Genomic DNA, 25042 nt, shown 5'->3' with positions numbered 1-25042 from the left:
CTGACTTTTTAAACTCTGCAAAACTCAAAATTACAGGATTCTCAGTCAACCCAGATTACAGGTTATAGCAAAGAATTCTCCCTTAGCAAAGTTGTACAGAGGAGCTAGCTCTAGTTTGAGCTTCTCTATGTCTTTCTCTCCAGTAGCACTTTGCTAAAAGTAGCACGAAGAAGCCAGAAAACACCAACATTCTAAATTTCCCTACCTTTCTACATTGCTACCTTGCACTGCTACAACCTCAAATAGACCATAATATGCTTTTCAAGGTTGGGTATCTAGTGTCTGAAGATTGCCTCCAATGACACACATCTCCCAGTATTCACAACCTTATGTAGTACCCTCCCTTTACGTATTTAGTTTTTGACACCCCGTGCCGCTTTCAGGAAATTAGTTCCCCGACCAGGGAACCACTGGACCACCAGGGAATTCCCAGTACCCTCCCTTTAAATCTGGGCTGGCACTGTGAATCACTTTAAATCCTTAAGAAAGTCTGACAGCTTTTACTTTTGCATACTTGGGGTCCAGCTGTCATGTAAAGAAGCCCAAGCTACAGCACATGGAGAGAGAGGTCACAGCCCTTCCAGCCATCCCACCAAGGTGCCACACATGTGAGTGAAGTCATCTTGGATATTCCATCCCCAGGCACCATCTGACTGAACCCTCATGCAAGACCCCTGTGAGACTGGCAGAAGAACCACCCAGCTGATCACAGTCAACCCAGAGAATTATGTGAGGTAATAAAATGCTTGTTGTTTTAACCCATTAAGTTTTGGCGGGGAGGGGTGGTTTGCCACAGAGTAATAGGTAACTAACACACAAAGTTTCGATCAAATGTTTTACTACTGTCTAACCAGAGTCACAGGCATTCCAATCTGCAATGCCTGAGTCCTTGCCATCTGCAAGCCAACTGCACTCATTAATTAAGCATCTAGATTCTGTCACTTGCAGTGCCTTCTTTCCAGGTACCAAATTCAACATCAATTAGAATTAGGTTCACCTGTGACAGAAAAATTAAAGCAATTGTGGTTTAAACTAAATAAAAGTTTATTTCTGTCTCCCATAAATGCAGTCCAGAGATAAGTAATCTTGACCCTCCACAGTTTCAGGGACCCAGACCCCTTCTTTCTTGTTTCACCATCCTCAACACATGGCTTTTCTTTCATGGTCCAAGATGGCTGCTCAAGCTTTAGCCATAATGACTGCCTTTCAACCAACAGAAGGTGAAAGAAACAAAGATATGTCTCTCCCTCTAAGGACATTTCCTGAAGTTTCACAGGACACTTCTTCCTATATCTCATTTGCCAAAACTTACGTGGCCAAACTAAGCTGGAAGATTGGTTGGAGATATGGTCTTTATTCCAAGTGGCTATGTGCCCAGATGTAAATCTCAGGTTCCACCGGGGAAGAGGAGAATGAATATTGTAGGTAAATTAGCAGTGTCTGCCACAGATTGCTCTGATTACATGGCTTTCTAGTCAATTCTGATTTCTGGAGAAAAGTCTCTGTAACTGAGCAGGACCCTATGAGGTCTTCCCAGAACTGACCCCCACTCATGTCCTCCGCCTGCCTTTTGTCTGTAGAAAAATTTTAGTCAAAGAATAAATTTAAAGGGTAAGCTGTGACAAAGTGAGAGAGTGGCATGGACATATATACACTACCAAACGTAAAATAGATAGCTAGTGGGAAGCAGCTGCATAGCACAGGGAGATCAGCTCGGTGCTTTGTGACCACCTAGAGGGGTGGGATAGGGAGGGTGGGAGGGAGGGAGACGCAAGAGGGAAGAGATATGGGAACATATGAATATGTATAACTGATTCACTTTGTTATAAAGCAGAAACTAACACACCATCGTGAAGCAATTATACTCCAATAAAGATGTTAAAAAAAAAGAATAAATTTAATCAGAGAAATGAGAAAATGCAGAAGGAAAGGAAAGCAGTCAAGCAAGACAAAATAATAATACTTTAGCCATTAAACAAAGTCAAGGACATTTAGTTCCTCCTCAAGGACTATAGGTAATATTCTGAGCCATGTCCAGTGAGCTGTTTTGCAGATACTGAAACCCCCACCAGGTGGAAGAAGTTATCTGTATGCTGCCTGCAAGCACGTAGACTCCCAGGCCGGTTAGAACCAGAAGGTTGATGATGTTGACTCCCAATTACCTCACCACCAACCAATCAGAAGAATGCCCATGAGCTGCTCACACACTGCTGCTTGAACACTATAAGACTCCTCACTACCCCCTCCAGGGTGGGACACACAATTTTGAGGGCATTAGCCCACTGTGGCCCCCTTTGCCTGGCAAAGCAATAAAGCTATTCTTTTCTACTTCACCCAAAACTCTGTCTCCTTGTTTCTATTCGGCACCAGTGAACAGAGGTCAAGTTTCGGCAACATCTCCTCCTCTGCTTTTATTCTTCATACGTCCTTTTGTCAATTCCTAAAAAAAAAGATGAAGTAAATTTGTTAGTATTCTAGCTGGAATTAATTGAATGTATATAGTAATTTTGGAGAATTGACACTTCTATGAATTTATATCTTTCCATTCAAGAATGCAGCATGGGGCTTCCCTGGTGGTGCAGTGGTTGAGAATCCGCCTGCCAATACAGGGGACACGGGTTCAAGCCCTGGTCTGGGAAGATCCCACATGCCGCAGCGCAACTGGGCCCGTGAGCCACAATTACTGAGCCTGCGTGTCTGGAGCCTGTGCTCCGCAACAAGAGAGGCCGCGATAGTGAGAGGTCCGCGCACCGCGATGAAGAGTGGCCCCCGCTCGCCGCAACTAGAGAAAGCCCTGGCACAGAAACGAAGACCCAACACAGCCAAAAATAAATAAATAAATTAAAAAAAAAAAAAAAGAATGCAGCATGTCTTTTCACTCATTCAAGTCTAGTTTTATACCTTTTAATAAGATTCGGTGGTTTCTCTTTATAGGTTCTGTACTTCTCTTGTTAAGTGTTTTCTGAAGTATTCCATAGTTTTGGTTGCTATAAATGTAATTTTCCCTCCAATTTTCATGGTAAGTATTCACTCTAAGAGTTGAAAAAAAAAGATTGACACTTTTGCTTCCAAGTATGACAGAGCAGCTTTTGGCAGTGAGAGCTCCTGCTGAGAACAACTACAAAAGCCAGATAAAATAGTTCTCCCTACCCACCTCTCTGCCCCCCAAAATATGTTCAGCATTGGCGAGCTGCGGAACCAACCAGGCCTGGGGATGCCAGTTTCCAGAGGAGGGAATCGAAGGAGAGAGGAGCTAACAGTCTACAGTTGCTTTTTATACCTCGATATGAAGTTTTCTCAAAAAAAAAAAAAAAGCATTCGCACTTTTTGTTTATTTTATATACAGTCACCTTGCCCAATTCTTTTATTAATTCTAGCAGTTTTTATTAGAGTCTCTTAATGTTTACCAGGCATACACTGTTAACAGTAAAAAGAGTTTTATCTCTTTTTTTCTTAAGTTTATAACTGCTATTTTATTTTCTTATCTCAATGCTCTTGTTAAACCTGGGTGGAATAACAGAATACTGGATTAATGGAAGGAGTTGCTAATGCCTTGGATGATGGAATTTTACTAAACTCTTTTGAACCCATTACCTGCCAGGCTCTATGTCTACTCTTGTGTTACTCCTCACAACTTCATGTGAAGCAGGCATTGTTGTCCCAATTTACACATGCCGATAAAACACTCAGTCTCCTAGTGGGGATGGCAGGGTGGGAGTGGCCCAGGAATGAGGAGCCCAGGGCAGAGCTCCCACTGCCCCTTTCTCTCCACCATCCTACACTGGATTTGAAAGGAGTTTTAAGCTCTCCTAAGGGAACCATCTCCTGAGGCAACAGAGCTAGTGTTACATGTGAATCTGCAGGGATGGCAAATGATGGCTTTGTCCCTCCTTCATCTGTTCACTCATTCATTCATTCTCTCCAAGAATATTCATGGAGCACTGAGCACCTATTCTGTGCCAAGCTCTGCCTTGGGCACAGGGGACACAGAGACAATGAGGCCAAGTAACCACAGGATGGGCCTTGCCCACAGCTGGGCAGCATTTTCCAGGCAGAGGGAATAGGATGAGGCCTCCAGGGCCACAGAAGGAGAGGTTTAAGTAGAGAAAAGAAGGAACCCTGGACAAGGTTGAGGGTATCAGGGTATCTGACACAGGGCTGTTGTATTCTTCTTGTCCTGCCTTGACCCTCTCATTCACAGTCTGCCCAGTTGCCAGATGCAGGCTTGGTTCTGGGCGGAAACTTGCTCAGTGTTCTCCACTCCCAGAGGGACTTGGTGACAGCAGAGGGGGCTCTGTGTAGCCTAGATATTGTGGAGGGGCTTTGTCCTGACACGGAGCTGCACCGTTGGCAAACTTGGGAGCTGCTGCAGAGTTCTATGCAGGAGTGCCTGACAATGTGAGACCACATCTCACTCTCCTGGGCATCAATGAGAGTTGGTTCCATGTGCCATGACAGTATACGTGTTAACAGTTCCCTTGGTTTTAGGCAGAATTTTTTTGTACAAAGAGTCAAGGAACACACTATTAACAATTCAGCACTAGCTGTAATAAAATAAAAGGCCTTGTCAGTTTCACACTGCAATGAAAGAAGTGCCTGACACCCTGGAAATGCCTAACCACATGATTTAGTCCATCTTATGCTTAATAGCAAACCAGCTAGGAAAAGAAAAACTTCAATATTCATATCAAGATAAGCCAATCTCTTATAACATGAGAAAGATCCTGTGTCTGGAAGCAGGAACCAAATCCATCAAAAATACAAGTGGAAAAAGCAAAAGCAAACTTAATGCTATATGGGCAACAAAAGAAAGACTCAGGACCTTCATACAGAACTCCAGGGCATGTGTGAAGAGTCAGGTCAAGTCTCTGGAGAAATGTTGGCTAAAGATGAAAGACCTGACAGCTCCCCTTGGAGAAGAGAACACAGATAATGACTTGGACTTGGGAAGTGGAGACAGTATTTATGACCAGACCAGAGGAGCCAGGAGGAAACTGACTGATGTTGAAAAGTCGAGTGTGCATTTGAACATCCAAGATGGAGGGAGAAATCAATTCTACATCAACATTGCTAAAGAAGGAAACACAAAAGCCGACATGACTAATCATCTTAGAAGTATTCAGGCTGAGCAAATCTTGACTTTTGAAAAAGTGCATATCAAAGGCTTCAGGGAAGAGGAAATGAAGTGACTGAACTTTGTCAAGAGAAAGAAATGGAGTCTCTTGAGAAATTATCTGTCCTGGAAGATCATTACTTGGAACAAGAGGAGGAAAGTTCTGAAGCAAATGACAAGATGAGCATGCAAATGAAGAGCTGAAGACCTTCAGAGAGCAAATCAAAGACCTTTACGAAAAGCTGGAAAGCATCATTTGTTCTCAAAACCAAATTATCTCCCTTGAACCAAAAGGTCCTGATCGCTGAACAAGAGCACAGGAGGCTGAAAGAAACCTCTTCATCTCAAGACAAAACATTGCAGATATGAGACAAACAACAATGGAAACAGTGAGCTTCTAGAAGTGGTTCCTCATGCATCTGATGATCCAGATGGAGAATTTTCCAGGGAGCATTTGCAAGCCCTCATCTCTGGGCATGGGGTGCTGTTTCTTCTGAGATAGGAGGGTCTCAACACCCCTCCCCTCAGACCCTCTCCTTGGCTGCCAGGCTTTCTTCCTCCATTCCCAAATCTGGTGTTTCCAATACATTCAAACAGGGAGTTCCTGACAAGAAGACATCTTCCTCCCTGTATTAGTCAGGGCTCTATAGAGAAACAGAACCAGTAGGCTATACATACATATGTAAAGAGATTTATCTCAAGGAATTGGCTTATGCAATTGTGAGGGCTGACAAGCCTGAAACCTATAGTGCAGCCAGCAGACTGGAAACTCTCAGTCAGGGGCTGAGACTATAGTCCACAGACTATATAGTCTTCTTCAGGGAAATCTCCATTTTGCTCTTAAGGCCCTTTGACTAATTGGATGATCATCAAGGATAATCTCCTTTACTTAAAGTCAACTGATCGTAGAGGTTAACCACATCTACAAAATACCTTCACAGTAACACCTAGATTAGCATTTTGACTGAATAATGGGTATTATAGCCTAGACATAAAACAAATAAAACTAACTGCCTCCCACTCCAGAAGCCTGGATGAACCCCTCAGGGATGGCTTTCCACTAAGAGGTTGCTGTCCTTCTTATCTTCCCTCATGGGCTGGGTTTTTCTCTGGACATTCTTGTCCAGGAAATGGAAGTATGTTACCTTCCAGGTTCTTTGAGCCTGAACGTAACCTTTCTACTCAAACCTCTGAAACACTGCAAGACCATTTCAATGTTTTTCCTCAAAGTTATTTGAAAATTATCTACATTTTTTAAGTTAAAAAAAAATTTACAACAATAAAGAACAATCCAACTGAAAAATGGAGAAGAAACATTTCTCCAAAGAAAATATACAAATGGCTAATACGCACATGAAAAGATGCTCAACATCACTGATCACTAGGGAAATGCAAATCAAAACCACAAGACAATACTTTTCACCTGCTAGGATGGCTGTAATCGAAAAGAGAGACAATAACAAGGGTTGATGAGGATGAGAAAAACTGGAATGCTCGTGGATTGCTGGTGGGATTGTAAAATGGTGCAGCCACTTTGGAAAATAGTTTGACAGTTCCTCAAAATGTGAAACAGTTACCATATGATTCAGCAATATCATACCCAAGAGGAATAAAAACATATGTCCACCCAAATACTTGTACACAAATATTCATAGCAGTATTGTTGATAATAGCTAAAAGGTAGAAACCAAAAATGTCTATTAACTAATGAATGGATAAATAAAACATGGTATAGAATGTTATTCATCAATAAAAAGAAATGAAGTACAGTCAACCCTCCATACCAGCAGGTTCTGCACCTGCAAATTCAATCAACTACAGATCAAAAATATATTAAAAAAAATTCCAGTCAGTGCCAAAAAGCAAAATTTGAATTTGCCTAGGGAAGGCAAATTTACATAGTTGTAAAAACACATTGTATTTGCAACTATTTACACAGTATTTACATTGTTTTTAGGTATTATAAGTAATCTAGAGATATTTTAAAGTATAGGATGTGTGGGGCTTCCCTGGTGGCACAGTGGTTAAGAATCCGCCTGCCAATGCAGGGGACACGGGTTCGAGCCCTGGTCTGGGAAGATCCCACATGCCACGGAGCAACTAAGCCCGTGAGCCACAACTACTGAGCCCCCGTGCTGCAACTAATGAAGCCCACGCGTCTAGAGCCCGTGCTCCGCAACAAGAGAAGCCACCACAATGAGAAGCCTGCTCACCTCAACGAAGAGTAGCCCCCGCACCACAGGTAGAGAAAGCCCGCACGGAGCAACAAAGACCCAACACAGCCAAAAAATAATAATAATAAAATAAAATAAATTTTAAAAAATAAAATAAAGTATAGGATGTGGATGTGGGTAGGTTATATGCAAATATTATGCCATTTTATATAAGGGACTTGAGCACCTGAGGATTTTGGTGTGTGTGTTTTGGGGAGTCCTGGAACCAATTCCCCACAGATACAGAGAGTCAGCTGTACTGATACCTGCTACAACATGGAGGAAACTAGAAAACATTAAGTGAAAGAAGCAAATCATGAAAGGTCACATACGTAATGTTCAGAATAGGCAAATTCATACAAAGTAGTGGTCGGCAGGGGCTGGGGAGAAAGGGGATTGAGAGTGACTGCTAAAGGATATAGAGTTTTGTTTTGTTTTTTTGTGTTTTTTTGCTGGGCCTCATGGCATGTGAGATCTTATTTCCCCAACCAGGGATCGAACCCGCACCCCCTGCAGTGGAAGCGCAGAGTCTTAACCACTGCACTGCCAGGGAAGTCCCAGGATACAGAGTTTTGTTGGGCTGCACCCCACAGGCCTACAAGGCCTGTGCTTGCCCAGCTTCAAGACCGAAGAAAGAGCCCGAAGTCAGCAACAGAGACATCAATGGTTTAATGGATGGGGGAGCTTACACGTCCGAAGCAAGGTCCTGGAGTGACACCCCACTATGCGCGGCAGACGGCGGACAGGATATGGTGGCAGTCTTTGCTCCCGAGGTAAGGGAAGGTTACCAGTTAGAGGGGAATTGATGTCAGGTGGGCTCATTAGTTACCAGGGGAACCAGTATCACTGCCTCTTTGATAAGAACAATTACCAGCTGGGGCCTGGGGCAAGTGTGTAGGAAGGTCAGTCATTTGCGTAGGGTTTAGGTGAAGCAGGTACTGGTCCGGCAGGGGATTCACAGAGAGTAAGAGAACAGCCATCTTGAGTGGCCTGACCATACAAGTTTCTTTTTGGGGTGATGAAAATGATCTGAAACTAGATAGCAGTGATGGTTGCACAACTCTGTGAATATATCAGAACAGTGAATTGTATACTTTAAAAGAGTGAATTTCATAGTATGTAAATTATATCTCACTAAAATTATTTTTAAACTTTTACATAAGAGGTTTTGCTCCAGTTGCATTTTGATATAAATTTCAGAATTTTTTGATAAATAGAGATAATATAAATTATTCTCATTATATTATACTCTCTAGAAAATGTAAGTAGTAAATTTTAATTTGATAAGCCAGCCCACTATTCTCTAAACAATATATTATCCATGAGCTGTTCATCCACCAGAGATATTTGAAATAGCAAAATACTTTTCTCTCTGCTAATGGTTCTATGTACCACAGTTACAACAGAAATGTAAAAGTTAACTTGTTGGCTTGTTGGTCTCAATACATTGTAGTTAATTAAACAGCCTCTCAAAGCCAGTACTGCTGAAGCTGTTTCCTACTATGCTCTCAGCCCTTCTCACTTGTCAATCCACACTCTTCCACCCATCTGCACAGCTGTGAAGATTAAAAACAATCTCAGTAGCAATCATAGCTTCAGGGATCTATGAAGCCCCAGGAATTATATGCAAAATGGGATGTGTGTGCATTTTTTCCTAGGCAGAGTCTACAACATTTATCAGCTTCTCAAAGAGGGTCATTGACCAACATTTTAGAGATTTATGTCAGGTCATGCTGCGTTTAGATTCTATAGTGGCATCTGTGGTTTTAGTTTGCCAAGCATCCTTTCTCCTTTCCCTTTTTTCTCGTCATAGCGCCCCCCTCTTTGGTTGGGGAGTGGGGAGACCTTTCCCTGACTTCCACACTGATGCTGGAAAATCTTTTTTTCATCTGTTACTAAATCCAGAGAATGTCATCTGGGAGCTGTCTGCACTGTTCCCCCGCCCCATCCCTCTTTGAAGGAGCCACCAAGGGGAGCAGGGAGAGCAGGGAAGAGGGGCAGCACCAAGATTCCCTGAGGCTAGCTCCACCCTACCCTCCCTCCTTTCCGTCCTTCTGCAGTAGCAGCGGCACTGCAGTCTGGAGAAGGTAGGGGTGGGACATTCCAGACAGACTCAAGGATGGAAAACAGCGTGGTTTAGGAGAACTGATTCCTGGGGCTGCACGGAGGGGATGAGCTCAGAGGCAGATAGGATCAGCCCTGGCAGATCCCCCAGCAAGGCACGCACTGCATGAAGGTCCGAGGCACCGGGTTAGCTTGAGGTCAGGATTACAGAAAACCAGGAGCAAGACAGGGAAGCTTAAAGAGCCAAGCTGTGCATCCAGGACTGGGGTGATGGCACGGTCAAGCCCGGCTGGAGGAAGATTGAGCCCCGCCCCCGACCGAGGGAGGAGGGCTGGCCTCGCCCCCCACCGGGAATCTGAGCGATGCTAGTCCAAGACCACCTCCAAATCACAGATGACTTGTTATCCAGTGAACTGAAGGTCAAATAGGGGATCAGTCGGTGGGCCTGGAACTGGAGAGAAAGGACGACTTTCTCTAGGATATATGTGCCCCGTCTCTTTGCCACCCCCTTCCGGTTTCCACTTGGTAGCACCTTCCTGATCCCCTTATCTCCAAGGCGCTTAGGGAAATGTCCCCCTGCAGGAGCCTTCTGGGACATGCTGCTCTGGCCGCCCTGGAACCATGAGCCCTGCAGCTCCGGTAAGAAAGAGGTCTCTGGGACAGGAGAAAGGGCCCAGGGCAGGGTGGGTTCCGTTCTCAAGGGATCTTTCAGGCCCTGATAAGCTCTATCCTCTGAATGACATCCTGGGGGTCTGCTCCTAGGTGGGGGTTTGTGGGGCTGAGCTATTCAAGGAAATGATCCTGGAGAAACAGACTGTGGTGGTAGATAGAGAAACAGTCTTCTTTCTCTAGTTGGGCCCCTTTCAATCCATTTTTGACTGTCCTAGAAATACCTTTCCAACCCATAAATTGAACCACCTAACTCCTCACCTTGAAACCCGCAAGCCCAAGCTCCAGTCACTGTGTCATAATGCCCAAGCTCCTGAGCCTGTCATCCAAGGCCTTCATGTTATATCCTTGCAACCCCTGCAGCTTCATCACCTGCTGATCCCCATGCCCTCCCCACCCCCACCCCTGCACTCTACTTTCCAAACACACTGAAATACTGGACACTCATACTCATCCTTCAAGACCTCTTTCAGCCTCCTCTGGGAAGCCTTCCTGAACCTCTTGGTCAAAGTCAGAGTCTTCTTTCCCATTGTCAAATCATACCCTGTGCTTTGTGTGTTTATGTTGTCTCCTCCACCAGACGGGAAGCTGGGAAAAGAAGAGGAAGGCCCTTGTTGGATGCTTTTTTGTGCCCTCCACTAACGCCCGGTGCCAGGCACAAACTGAGTATCAAGAAAACATGGCAAAACTAGGAACCTGGTTTCTCCTTGTAATTTACATTTTTCTAGAAAATTAGAGCTCAAGATTCTTGGAAAAAAAGTATTTCATGATAAATGAATGAACAAAATAATGACTTAATAGCAAAATAAAATCGCAGGTGCGGCCTCTCACCTGTGCTCCGGTTGGGCACCGGGCTACCACCCACGAGAGGCTGTATATTGATTACCCACATCTAGGCCTGCAGACTACAAGTCCCAGAAGGCCTCCTGTCAGCTCATCTCTAAACGCCCCGCCCCCTCCCTGGTGGCGGGGCGGGACCGGAGGGCGGGGCCCCGAGGCAGCTAGGTCCCGGGCGCAGCCTGGGGAGTGAACAGGCCCGGGCGCTCTGCGGCGCACAAAGCGCAGGCGCAGCGGGTTGGGAGGCCGCAGCACCAAGTAGCGGCCGTTTTGGCAGAAGCGTCGCAACAGGTGTAGACAGGTGGGTGCATCAAGGGGGGTTGGAGAGGGAGTTTGCACTTGGCCGTCTTATCTGACCTATGTCTGAGCTTGAAGATGGGAGGGAGCGGCAAGAGAAGCAGGGATAAGCACTGGCCTTCCAACCCAGGTGTGCCAGCCGGCCCTTGCTGCGCAGCAACAGGTGTGAGCTAGTGGGGGGAGGGGCGAAGGCACCAGCTCGAAAGTAAGCCGCGTTCAAGAACAGAGGGCACCTGGATTCCAATCCAAGCTGCATCACACACATGGACAAGTCACATGCTATATAGCTCAGTTTGTCCATCTGTAAAATAGGAGTAAAGATCCTACCCATCTAGTAAAGTACCCAGTAGAGTTGCAGTGGGGCCCAAACTTTGCTGTACACTGAATCACCTGGGTATCTTTGAAGACTGTCAGTGCTTACCTCCTGCCCCCAGATATTATGATTTAATTATTACTGGGTATGACCTTGTGTATTGGGAGTTTTAAAAGCTCCTACTAGAATAATGGTTAGAAGCCAGGACTGCTGGGTGTGAATCCTGGCTCCACTGCTTAATAACCAAGCAAATCTGCCCAAGTGACTGGACCTCTCCAGGCCCCAGTTTCCTGGGAATAACAAGGATTATTGTGGGGCTTCAACGAGATACTAGATGAAAGCACTTGAGAAGTATACCTGGCACACAGTGCTCGATCAATCATAGTTGCTGTTGAACTATTATTTTATGCACTTTGTAAATGGCTCCGGTGGGGTTCAAATGTGAGGGAGGCTTCTCTTATCATGAAAGCCCCTCATTCATTGCCATGATTCTAATATTCTCTGCTGCCAGCATTTCAAAATTCCAGGGTTTCTAACATTTTAAGAGTTCCTCACTTCAGTCTCTACCTGCCTGATGGACATGCTTTTACAGATCTAGAAGTGGAGGCCAGGGAGAAGGGACTTGGTCAAGGTTATGGGGCTGAGATTGGAATCCGGGCTTCTGACCCCCAGCCCCACCCCAGCGCAACGGGTGACTGCCCTGCTGACCCCACAAGCACGGTGCTCCCATTACGTGCCTGGAGCGGAGAATGGGGAGGAGACAGACAGGCTTGCCCTTGTTTGTTTACTCACACTCCTTTAAACGTTTCCTCGGTGGCTCCCCCAAGGGAGGACAGGGGTGGGGGCTTTTCTCTGAGGAGCTGCTGTGGAGCAGTTGATGAGGCCCGTGCGTCCTGTGGCTCCTCTGACAGGTTCCGCCTGACTCTGCCCTGGAAAGTCCTTTTGAGGAAATGGCCCTGGTGAGGGGCGGCTGGCTGTGGAGACAGAGTGAGTGACCCTGGGCCAAGCCCTCATCCGTCCTGCACCTTGTCCAGGGGCAGGGATGAGGAAAGTGGCCTGTGGGACCTGCACAGTGAACCCTTCTCCCAAGAAATCATGCCCTTTTTATCCTCCCCTCCTTTGCCCATACTCTTCTCTCTGCCCGGAATGTCCTTCACATTCCTGACTGCTTGGTAAACTACTTATTCTTCAAGACCCAGCTCAGATGTCCCCTTCTGTGAGGAGCCTTCTCTGCCTTTTCTCTCCTCACCAGCCCAGCCCCTGCTGTAGCACCAAGCTGGGTTAGTGGCCCCCTTCTTCGTTCCCAGTGCCTCATACATACCCCTGTTATAGCCCTGATAAATATATAACCATCTTTACCTGTAGGCCTCACCACTCCCCCACCTCATACTGGCTCCAGACTGTGAGCGCCTCAAGTGCAGGGACTGGGTTTAATTCTCCATGTGTCCATAGCACCCATGCTCAGGGCTGGCCACAGAACAAGGCGCAGAACAAAATGAAAAATGCCTCTGTGCTTTGGAATTTGTAAAGCTCTAAGAAGATCTCTTATGTCTTTACCCTTTTCTGTTAAGATTTCCAGTCACAAAATGTCTAAAGCTAGGGCTCAGGCTTCCAGACCCACCTCTGACCAGAGTCATGATCTGAATCAGAGCTGTCCCGGGCTAGGAGCTCCCCACACCCTATGACCCGTACTTACTTCATTCAGTTCAGCAAACACTGAGTCCAGGTCCTGCTGGGTGCCAGGACAGGTGAGGTGAGCCATGGCCAATCCCTCTGCTCCCCATTTGGTGGAAGAGGCAGACACTACACAAATGACTGTCACCTGGGGCTTGGCCTTTTTTTTCAGGTATGCTCACAGTAATTGTACACCCCTCAGCAGAATGGATGCAATGGAAACTAAGGGTTTCCTTAAGGCAAGCACTTGATGACTAGTTGTTTTCTGTTAATTCTTGCATAAATCATATTCTGCATTCATACAAAAACAACTTAACGCTTTTTCTCTGACAAACTGTACATATAGAAACAAATGTTCAATTGGACATGAATTTAAATTTGTGGAGGTGCTCCATGTCTTGTGACACTTAAAAAAAAAAAAAAAAAAGATTTCCAGCTTCCCCCAAGGAAAGAATCTGATCATTCATTTACCATTCAGCACATTTATGGAGCCCTGACTATGTGTTAGGCCCAGTGGGAGGCAATGGGTGAGCAAGACAGAGAGAGGCCCTGCCATCATTTCAGGGGGTAGACGGACAAGGACGGGGTGGTTATAACACTGGGGGCCGGGGGCTAAGGGGACTCTGGGAACCCACCCAGGGCTTCTGCCCCCGAGCAGGCTCTGTGATCAGCCTGCCTGGCGGGTCTGGAATATCACACAGGCTCCATCCTCCGCCGCTGGAAGCGGAATTGGTTCGCCCTGTGGCTGGATGGAACCCTGGGCTACTACCACGATGAGACTGCGCAGGATGAGGAGGACCGCGTGCTCATCCACTTCAACGTCCGAGACATAAAGATAGGCGAAGAGTGCCGCGGTGAGCAGAGCCCCTTTCTCTCTGGCACTGTGACTATGGCCATGGCCCCCCCACTGTGTCTGTCTGAGAACACCTGCTGTTCTCAGGTGGAAGGCTCTTTGCGGCTTTCAGAGGCCTTCCATAGACATTGCTTCTGGGCCTCTATCACCTCCAATTCATGTGGGTGTGAATTAAGAAATCAGTTCCTTATTGAGTTCCTACTCTGTGCTGGACCTGGGCCCTATGCTGGGTTCACAGAGGTGAGTCAGACACAGTTCCTGCCCTCTCCAGTGCTAGGAATGGAAAAAGATGAAATGAAATAAGGAGGCTCAGAGAAATTAAGTGACTGGCCCAAAGTCACACAGCAAATTTCCTTGATCAAGGCTCAGGCCATAATTATACAGGGAAACTGGGAGATAGATATACCTAACTAGAGAAGCAGGCAATGTGGAAAGGTGGAAGGGTCTAAAGAGTTGAGCAGAATCCCAAGGAAAGTGTGTGGGATCAGACGAGGTTGGCAGTGGCCAGTAAAAAGGACTCAGAGAAGTCAGTTTCTATTCTTGTTTCTGGTTTACTGGGGAAACCTGGGGCCTGTGCCCTGTGGAAACCCCATATATGTGTGTCTGCCTTTAGATGTGCAGCCCCCAGAGGGCAGGAGCCGAGATGGCCTGCTGACCGTGAACCTACGAGAGGGCTCCCGCCTGCACCTGTGTGCAGAGACCCGGGATGATGCCATGTGAGTGGTTCCCAGGAGAGGAGGGGGTGGGATCTTGGGGAATATGACCAGACGCCTCCTCCTCATTGGGCCTCTAGTTCCCTAAAGGTAGGAAAAGGGGACAAAGACCAGTGAGCATGGTAGTCTCAATGGAGGCTGGGCAGAGTGGATTTGAATGGCTCATGGTGATTGGTATGGTATCCAGTAAACTGATATGGTTAGGGATGAATTCCGGACTGTTGGGGGAGGGGTGTGCATACCTGCCTCAGGTGTGTGGTCCCTGGTCACTCAGAGTTGGGTATCTAGCAGCCTCTGAGGTGAGCCCTCGCTTGGGGGTGATACAAAAGAACAGACAGCCCCGTGGCATCCTCAGAGGCCCTCCTTCTCACTCCCTTCCTAGAAGATGGCCTGGGGCAGGGGGTACTCTGATCTGAGGGATAGACCCTAACCTGCCTAACAGAGGCAGCCCGCGGGCCCCCCATGTGAGATGCAGATCCACACTGAGAGACTGGGCGTGTCTTCCTCACTCACATTCTTGCCCTTCCCACTCTCTGGCGGAAGGTCAGTTGGCCTTTGCGCTGTAGGAGAGTGAAAGAGATGGGATGTGTGGGGAGTAGGGGAGGCTGAGCTCGGGGTAGACAAAGCACAGAGCCGCCTTGTCCACCCCAGCCAGGTGCCATGGCAACCAACAAAGGCTCAATTGTCCGGTGTCCACTGGGTGTTCCCGGGGCTCTGGGGTCAGAGCATTGGGGAACTGAGTTTGTAGGTTTGGGATGTGGAGGTGGGCTGCAGCCAAAGAACCAGCCTAGGCATGTCAGAATCTGAACTCCTAAGGGACCACCCAAGCCCAGCTGTCTTTTGTCTAGATGGGGAAACTGGAATTTCTAGAGGGAAAGAGACTATGGACTAAGAATGAATTAGGAGGCTGCAGCTCAACTGAGGGCTTGTCTATGTGACTGGAGCAGCAGAGGGGGTCACCTTTGTCTACCCAAGGGAGTCAAGAGGATCTCCCCCTTCACAAGAGACTAGGGCTAGAGGCTGGGTTGGGGAGGAAAGTCTAAAATGTGGGACCCAATCTGCTTTCTCCTGAACTCCCTCCTCATGGTCTGGTGGGTTTGCATTGCAGAGCATGGAAGACGGCACTGCTGGAGGCGAACTCCACCCCGGTGAGCCCCCTTCCCTCCCTGTCTCCTCCCCACCCCTACCTGCCATGGAATCATGGGTGACTCAGATTCGGTCTCTGCCAGCCAGCAGTTCTCAGTTTCCATATATGTGAGTGAATAGACTTGTGCAGACTCAGATGCCCTGAGTCCCGAGTGGAAAAGGACAGAAGACATCCAGCTGGTGCTTGGAGGAGGGAGAGAGAGGCCTCCAAGAAGGCTTGTTGAAGGGGGTGGCATGTGAACAGGGGGAAAGGAACTATCTTTTATCCAGCAACTATTATGTCTCAGGTGTGATATAGTTACAATACCAGCTACTCCCCTTGACCGTCCTGTGAGGTTGGGATTATTGTTCTCTCTCTGCAGATGATAAGATTGAGCTTCATTCATCCACACAACAAATATTTACTGAGTTCCTACTATGTGCCAGGCACTGTGCCAAGGACCAGGGATCAGAGGGTAGCTCAGGAGACGTGGGCCCTGCCTTCCTGGACTTAGCCTAATGGGGAGCTAGACGTGACGTCACAAATTACATAGTTAGTGATTCCATTGCAGTGGTGGTAACTTCTCTGACAGAGACAGGCAGGGTGCATTCAATGTGCATGCACCTTGATGGCCTGATCCAGGTGGGAGTCCAGACAAGGCTTAAGATGAGACCTGAAGGATAACAGAAATCAACTGGGTGAAAGGGCTGGGGTAGGGTGAAGGGAAGAGCTTTCCAGGCAGAGGGAACTGCAGGTGCAAAGGCCCTGAGAGGGGTTATGATGCTGGCAAGTTGAAGAACAGAAGGAAGGCTGGGGTGGCTGGATCTCAGGGAGAGAGAGAGCCGTGGGGGAAGGAGGGTTAGCAGAGCCAGGCATTAAAAGCTGTGTTAAGGATAGTGGTTTCTGCCAAGAACACTGGGAAGTCATTGAAAGTTTTTAAGCAGAGGAGCGGCATGAGCAGATCAGACCAGACTTGCAGTTTTAAAAAGACAGTCTGGCTGGTAGGTAGGGAATGGATTGTAGAGGGTAAGAGTGGATGCCCGGAGACCTGTTAGAAGGCTGGGACAGTGTGCAGGTGACCGCCTGCGGGTCTGGACTAAGGCCTTGCTGGCAGAGACAAGCTGATGAGGATAAGACACATTGAAGAGGTAGAATCAACAGAACTTAGTGATTGATGGAGGTATGGTTTTGAGGAGCTGCCCAAAGGCGTGGTTTTGAGGAGCTCGGGTGGCCAAGCTTGGTCTCAACCCCCATCTGCCTGACCCCAGATTCTGTGCTTGCTCCTTCTACCTGTGGCACGGTGGAGCTCCTTCTCATCTAGAAAAGAAAAGTCTGCTGGGAAGTAGTAGGGAAGACTGGGCTGCATTTAGAAACTCCCTCAGGCATTCACCGGCTGAGGGCCAGGCATTGTGCTTGACCACCCAGCATTGGTTATATCATTTAATCTTCAATAAGAAGGGGTAGGGGTTGGTATTTTTAGTCCCATTTTATAGCTGGGGAGCTGAGGTTCAGAGGGGAATTGACTCGTCCAAAGTCTCATAGTCTTAAGTCAGTGGAAGAGCCTGCACTGGAACCTAGGTCAGTGAGACTTTGAGGGAAGGGCATTAACTGCAGTAGGAGCTACATGAGCAGAGGTGGGGAAGTGGTATGTGCAAGTGTGTATATGCACATATGTGTGTCTAAAGGCCAGGAGTCTGGCCTGGCTGGAGGGTAAGGCATGGAGGGAAAGAAATAGGAGACATGACCTCTGAAGAGCCATGTCACAAACGGCCTTGAAGTCCAGGTGAAGGAACTGAACTTTATCCTGAGGGTTGTGGGGAGCAATAAAGGGCATTAAGCAGTGGGGCTGTGGTCAGGCTTTGGGGAGCAGACTCAGGCTTCTGGGTGGAGGCTGTGTAAGAGGAGGCTGGGGCAGTGGTCAGCAGGGTGGAGGGACCTGGCTCTGAGCTCCAAATCCCACTTATGCAGGGCAGATCAGTCCCACCCAAGAGGGGCAGGAGGAAGGAGGTGAGGGCTGACCGTTCTGCACTCTGTGACTCTATGAAGCTGCCTTGTGTCTTCTCTGCCTGTCTACCTTCCTGCTGCTCTGCTTCCTAAATCTCTCTCCTCTGACCCTCCACTCCACCTCCCCCAGCTCTACACACACATACGCACACACGCACATGTGTGCGCGCACACACACACACGCACGCGCACGTGCACACACACACACACATCCCTCTGGTCCCTAGGCTTGCTCGAACTGGGTGTGTTTGTACCTCTGTGTCTTTGTACTAGTGTCTGCCCATCTCTGAGTGTTCATGCCTGTGTCTGTCTGTCCTGTGCCTAATAGGAGTGACCTGTGCTTTGTCCCTCCACATCCTGCAGGTTTATACCCCCCTCTGGGTGGAGGCTCCAGGAGGAGCCCCTGACCCTGGCTGTTCCAGGGAACACAGGGCTGGGGGCACAGTCAGGACGCTGGCTGTTCCAGGGAACACAGGGCCGGGGGCACAGTCAGGGGCAAGGCTGTGGGGCCAGTGATGGGTGCAGGTGGGTGGGCAGGCAGATGAGAGCTGTACTGTCCTCCCTGGAGACTGGGAGCCTCAGCAGCCTGAAACAGGTGAAGGTGGGCTAATTCTGGAGAGACACTACTGATCCGTCTTCTCTGTGTAACTTTGGCAAAATCACCACCCCTTCTGAGCTTCCCACCATTACCATGGGCTGAGGAAGAAGAGGATACCCCCTTCCCTTGCCCAGCTGGCAGAGGGCTCTGCTAGGGCCTGTGAAGAGCGCCAAGTCTCTCCAGATGTAGAGGGCCTCTGACATCTCCCTCCCTCCCCTTCTTGGGTTTCTGTGGCTTGAGCAGGCCCCAGCTGGAGCCACCGTCCCTCCCAGGAGCCGCCGGGTTTGCCCCAAGGTCAGGTGTGTGACCCGCTCGTGGAGCCCCTGTAAGGTTGAGAGGCGGATCTGGGTAAGTGCTGGCTCAGCCCTCCCGGCCTCCATTCTGGCCACCAGGATGTGCCTCCAACAGTGGGCCCAGTCACATCCCTTCCCTGCTCACAAACATCCCATGGCTCCCGATCGTTCATAGGACACCAACCACAGCCCTGCTTTCAAGGCCCTTGGAGTCTGGCCTGGGCCAGACTTGCCCACCTCATCCCCCTCATCCCCTGCGCTCCAAGTGCTCTGCTCAACCCCCTGCTCCCAGCTCTGCCCGACCTTTTCTGTCTCTCCAGCCTTTGCATGTGTTGCTCTGTCTGCTGCAAAGACCCTTAATTTCCTTACTCACCTGACAAAATGATGCTTATCCTCTAAGATGCACCTCAAAGGCTGCCACCTCCTCAGGGAGGACTTCCCAGACCTCCAGGCATTGTCACTCCCTCCCACAACCCACTGCATTAGTGCTTAGTCCTGTCTTCATTCTGCCTGATTTCTAGTTCTTTTATTTTTGTCTCTATTCTCCCAGGAGACCTGGCACTTCCTTCAAGGCAAGGATCAAGTTAGGTCAGCTCTGCCCCTGTGGAACCTGGCACAGTGCTGGGTACACAGCCGGTGCACAATGAGTGCTCAGTGATGGGGACAGTCTATTTTGACCCTCCTATTCCTGGTGCATGAGGGTGGGGTACAAGTAGGCCTCAAGCAGTAGTCACTGAATGGGCAAATGAGTGAATGAATAAAGAGAGGAAGGAAGGAGTAAAAAAAACCTCTGTTATGGCCTCACTACTGCGTATTATAATTTAGTCCGTGTCTGTCTCCCTGCCACACACCCCTCTCCCCAGTGTTTCTGGAAAGCAGGATTTGGGGATGAATCCCCTCTCTGTCTCCAGCACTCAGCCTGACCTGGGGTGGGCACAGTGGGGGGCTTGGGTTAGAGTACCTGTGGTCAACTGTGAACTCCTTTTCTAGCACAGTGGTGCTCAATGTGGCTGTGCATTAGAATCGCTTACGGACTTAAGAACAATTCAAATGTTCAGCTCCTACTTCTGGATGCTCTAATTTTGTAGTTCTGGGTGGGGCCTTGGAAACCTATGGTTTAAAAAATTTCTCCTGACGATTCTGATGTGCAGAACCACTGAGCCCAGAAGTGCTAGGACCACCTCGATGCATAGACATGGTTCTGCTGGATTCTCGCTGTGCCTTGGGAGTGGGCAGGGTAGGAAAGACTGTCCTCATTTACAGATGAGAAAACTAAAGCTCTGAGAGGTTACATAACATGACCGGGGTCACTTAATTCATCAGTGGCAGGCCTGGGATTCCCAGCCCAGCATTCTGAGGCATCCCCCATACCCAAAGTAGGATACAAGTTTGTTTAAAGTGGGGATGCCAAAAAATTGAATTTAAAAAGCTATAAACTTGAGCTTTTCTGAGGGGAGGGGTCCATTTGCATGTGACCTCCTGATTGACTGACCCTGTCCCCACCTACAAAAGGGGCTGGGCCTGGAGTGGGAGAGGATCAGGATCAAACCCTTAGAGTCTGTGAGGTCTCTGGGGAATCCCCTGCCACGTTGCCAGGTGACCCACATGAGCTTACCTCTGGGCCTCTTAGTCCTGGAGGGTAGAAACAGGTGCCCCACAGAGACATGAGATGGTGTTTTCCACTTTCTCCAGGGCCTGACAGGCCCACTGGCTCACAGTGCAGGGCAGATGTAGGCTCTGGACCTCAACTTCCCTACCAGTAAACCTGGGGCTCTGAGTGCTTAGATCTCTCTAGCCCCTTCTAGGCTTAGAGCTCAGATCTTGGTCACCCCTACCAGAAAGCCCTATTGGATCACCCTTGGGGAAGGAGCACAGTAAGGGAAGTCACTTGAGACTGAGCATTGTTCGTCTGAGCCTCCTGCATTGCTCTGGGTCTAGTCATTGTCCCTAACTTGAAACTGGACTTAGAGTTGGGTGACCTTAGTTCCAGTCTGACCCTGTATTTGACTCACTTGAGATAAATTCAATACATTAGGCACCTACCATGTTCCAGTCAGGCCTGATTAGACCCAGTCCCTGCCCTTGTTGGGGGCAGGGGGTGTTTTCTTCAAGTCTGATGGAGGAGACACCTCACAGGGATACAATGACACCATAGAGTGGTTGGTGCTGTGATGATGGAAGTCTAAGGGCCGTGGGTGCCCAGATGGGACCCTAACAGAACCTGAGGTTCAGGGAGAGTGATATGTGAGTTGAGTCTAAAAGACAGGTTAGGTAGTTGAATGAAAAAAGGTGAGAAAGGAATCCCTTTCAAAGGGAAATGGCATGGATACTTGAAATCACAGGTGTGCTTGGAGGACTCCCCTTTACAGCCAGACTTCTTAAAAGAGATGTCATGACATGCTGATTCCATCCCTCTTCTCTCAACCATTCTTCAGTCCTCCATAGTCTGGCTTCTTTCTCCAACCACTCCTCTGAAAAGTGTTTTTATGGTCGCCCACAATTTCCAATAAACCAATGGCTTATTCTCTTGGCACTGGACAAGAGGATGGACAGAAGAGCATATTCAGAAGATAAAATCATGAGATCTGGTGGCTAATATGATGTGGAAGATGTGTGTGAAGACAGCGGTGCCAACCTGATGTCTTGGTATGAGTGCATGGTGGTGGCATTTAGAGGAAAGCATTCACAAAAGAGCAGGTTTGGGGGGATCGAAGGATAATGAAATTACTTTGAGATGGTTTAAGTTTGGACACCTGGACTTTTAAGGGACCACCTGGACCATTTAGGTGTTAAGCTCAGTTAGAGACATAAGGTGCAAGGGGCCTAAGAAGTCTGTTCCAAGTCTGTTCCCCATGGATAAAATGAGGGTCTTGGATTAAAAGCTTCCATTTAATTCAGCATATATTTATTAGTCCTTGCTATTCCCTAGGCCCTGCTGGCAACACAAATGAATCAAAGCCCTTGCCAATAGGCAGCTCACATTCAGGGTGCAGGCAGGAAAGGCCAGGAGGAAGGCTAGGAACAAGAGGCACAAGCATAGTCCACAGAGAACTCAGGAAGAAAGGATTCTTTCTGAGGCCAGAAGGGCTTCCTGGAGTGGGTGACTTTTGAATTAGGCTTTGAGGGGTTGGTAAAAATCTAATGGGGGAGGGAAGAGGGCGGACAGTCTATTCCTCCCTCCCAGAGAGAACACTGACCATTCTTCTCTGAGCCTCCATCCCCAGCTGTGTGGCAGAGTGAATAATGCCTGCTATAAGGATAAGAGGAAATAACACATGTCAGCATCTCCCTTAGGACGTGGAACATGGCGGATGCTTAATAATACTTTAGTTACTTCCCATCTCTACCTTTCCTTTCCCTTCCTTCCTCCACAACCCCCTTTTATTTCCTGGCCAAGGCCCAGGCCCCCCTCCCCATAACCGGGAGAGTAGAGAAGTCCATTGGGTTTCTCCAGGTGTCATCACTGGAGAGCTGCTAGCAAATATTAGACTATCTATCAAAGGAAGTAGGGAGCCATGGAGAATTTTTGATCAGGGGAGTGCTAGGTAGGAAGCCAGGGCAGGAAAATGGCATCGCTGGGAGCTGGATGGAGGGGCTGAAGTATTAGAGGACAAGGGCCTTGTGGGGAGGTAGGGTCTTTCTTCAGGAGTTTGCTGGTATCTGGGGACCCATTTGTAAACTTGGTGTGGTGGCTCTGTGGGCCCAGAAGGGCCTGAACCAGGTGTGGGGGGTAGGGGACAAAAGCCAGGCCCAGCTCTCCGGCAGCTGACCAGGCAGGGCTCCCCAGGTGCGCGTCTACAGCCCGTACCAGGACTACTATGAGGTGGTGCCCCCCAACGCTCACGAGGCCACATATGTCCGCAGCTACTATGGACCGACCTATGGTAAGTCTCTGACCCACCCCTCCCCCTGCCTCAATTCCCGCCCCTGGTCTGTCAGTAGGGGCCAGGCCCCACCCTTTTAGTGACCATGGATTTTCCCAGGTGGGACCCTCCGCAAGGCCCCCTCCCCATCCCATGACTCAGAACGGTTCTTGAACCAGAGCCCCTCCCCACTCCAGAGCTGACCTCTTCTCTAGTCCGGCCTCTATTCGCTGGCTGCCCAGCAATACCCATTCTTGAGCTGGTAGCGACCCCTGGTGGCTAATGCGGGAAAGGCTACCTCCTCTCACTCCAGGGTCTGGCGGTTGGGAAGGCCCATCCATCATCAGGTGCAGTCTGGAGTTTCTTAGAGACCCCGGGGTTTCCTCGCCAGTCCATCCTAGCCCCACGGTCCCAGAACGTCCGTAGCAGATCCAGGGCATAGAAGCCGTGGGAACAGAGCGCGCGTCCTTCCCGCATCAAGGCCTCAGTTTCTCCGACTGGGGAGCAGGAGAGTGGGTTCAGTGCTTTATCTTGGTTTGGGCTGGAGTCTAGCAGAAGGAGGCGGATGATCTCTTTGCTCCCTCCTCTTAAGTCCCTGGCCCTCACGGGCTCTCTCTCCGCAGGCCCCGGCGTGACGCACGTAGTGGTCCGGGACGATCCTTGCTACAGCGCGGGCGCCCCCCGGGCCATGGGCATGCTTGCGGGAGCCGCCACAGGTGCAGCACTCGGCTCGCTCATGTGGTCGCCCTGCTGGTTCTGAGCACTGGACCCTGCGCGTAGACCAGAAAGACCCCTTTCCTGCTTGGTCCCACCCGCCACCATCCAAGCCCTGTCCCACTTGGCCCCTTAGTTTCCATTAGCCCCTTCTGGGCTCGGATCGTTCCTCCCACTCCCCACCCTCACCCCGCACATCAGAAGAAGCTATCATCCCAGGCAAAAACATAGCTCAAAATTCTTTTATCTACTGCTAGACACCCTAGAAATCCGTTATAGACAAATATGGGTATGTTTCCCCCAAACACGCCAGGACACAGAAAATGCAACTCATGGGTCTTCAGGTTGCCCAGGCACTGGAGATAACAGGAGTCAGATTCTTTCCTCTGGCAGCTCCAGGCTTGGTGGGGCAGACTGGAGTAAACAAACACTTCACAAGGTGGAGTTATCAGTCTTTTGACAGTGTGATGGCAAAGAGTGAGGAAGGTAGGCTAGGAGTAAAGTTGTTGGCAAGAGTGCAGAGCTGTGAACATAATGGCACATCCAAAGAATTGAATGGGAGTTCGTTTGGGCTGGGGTGTGGGCAAGGGTCAGATCATGATGGCCCTCCAGGCTAAGGAGGTTGCTGACTAAGGGGGAGGTGTGAGCTTTTTGGAGGGAAGTTTCATGATTGCACCATAATGAATATATTGCCTGTTTTAATACCCAAACCCAAAACACTCCCTGAGTTTAGCCCCATCCTTCCCAGCTACCAGATTTCTGGGTCCTTTGTTCCTTCAGTGTTCAGAAAGCACCAGTTTTCCATGTCAAGGTGCCTGGGGCAGCAATTGAGCTGAACCTGGTGTCCTCTTCCTGGGGGGCAGGTGAGCTCTCTTTGTGATTCGCCCTAGGTTGGTGCCTCCATCAAGAAATGCACTTCTGTTCCCCAAAAGCTTGGCCCTCTATCCATAGCTGTGGCTATCACCATCTCAGGCTTTGTCTCTTCCTTCACTCTGGGGGAGATGGCAGTGTTCACCTCTGGGACCTGGTCCACCTTTGTCTCAGTCCTGAAGGCCCCACATGTGCCTCCCTGCAGGTGGCCCAGCAGTCTCCCCCTTTGGTCCCCTTCTAGTCTCCTCCCCTATCCTGTCCCAATCACTAGTAGAAATGCTAACATCCCTGCCCAGTAGCCAGAGTAGCCTGCTAAAGTTCCCTTGTAGATAGGGGCTCCAGTTGCCCTGCTGCAGAGACTAATAAAGGTGTGGTTGGCTCTAGCCCTGACTCTGGCTTTGTTTGTTCCCCCAGGGGGGCCCTGTTTCCCTGGAACACCTCTATGACTCAGCACCTACTAGTGCCCTCTCTGGTATAGTGAGAAGAGTGTGGATTCTGAGGTCAGGTAGAATTGGTGGCAGCATGTTAGCTGTGCAATTTAGGGCAAGTCACTTAACATTTCTGTATCTTGCTTTCCCCACCCATAAGCTGGCAGGTTGAAGTTGGCTGTCCCTGAGGGCTTGAGAGGAGAGGCTGCATCAGAATCTCTGTCATCTGAGCAGATGGATGATCCAGGTCATGCCCTGCCTGCTTTCTGAGAGCCCTGTGGTGTTGGGTGGGGTCTTTTCCAGTAGGTTCCCATCCTTCTAGAGTTGAATCAATGAGTTGGACTCATAGAGACAAAGGTGGCCAGGGAAGGAAACCATCTTACATCAGGCCTTTTCAGGC

At 49.0% G+C, this 25042-nt stretch overlaps 1 protein-coding gene across 3 annotated transcripts; it reads left to right on the top strand.

Annotated features, from left to right (window-relative positions):
- Window positions 1–11058: 11058 nt before the first annotated feature.
- Window positions 11059–24597, top strand: PLEKHB1 (pleckstrin homology domain containing B1). Of its 3 annotated transcripts, XM_036862019.1 has the most exons (8): window positions 11059–11197; window positions 12418–12493; window positions 13882–14034; window positions 14647–14749; window positions 15855–15894; window positions 18718–18822; window positions 22555–22651; window positions 23254–24597. In XM_036862019.1, exons 2-8 carry the CDS (start codon window positions 12457–12459, stop codon window positions 23388–23390), a joined length of 672 nt encoding a protein of 223 aa, XP_036717914.1. In that variant the 5' UTR covers window positions 11059–11197; window positions 12418–12456; the 3' UTR covers window positions 23391–24597. The 3 variants fall into 3 exon arrangements, with proteins under 3 accessions (XP_036717914.1, XP_036717915.1, XP_036717916.1); XM_036862020.1 differs by lacking the exon at window positions 18718–18822; XM_036862021.1 differs by lacking the exons at window positions 22555–22651; window positions 23254–24597 and adding an exon at window positions 19318–19528.
- Window positions 24598–25042: the final 445 nt, after the last annotated feature.

The sequence above is a fragment of the Balaenoptera musculus genome, chromosome 8 (genome assembly GCF_009873245.2).
Source record: "Balaenoptera musculus isolate JJ_BM4_2016_0621 chromosome 8, mBalMus1.pri.v3, whole genome shotgun sequence".
NCBI classification, from domain to species: domain Eukaryota; kingdom Metazoa; phylum Chordata; class Mammalia; order Artiodactyla; family Balaenopteridae; genus Balaenoptera; species Balaenoptera musculus.
The sequence above is the reverse complement of the archived record's forward strand: the minus strand, read 5'-3'. Positions and strand labels throughout refer to the sequence as shown.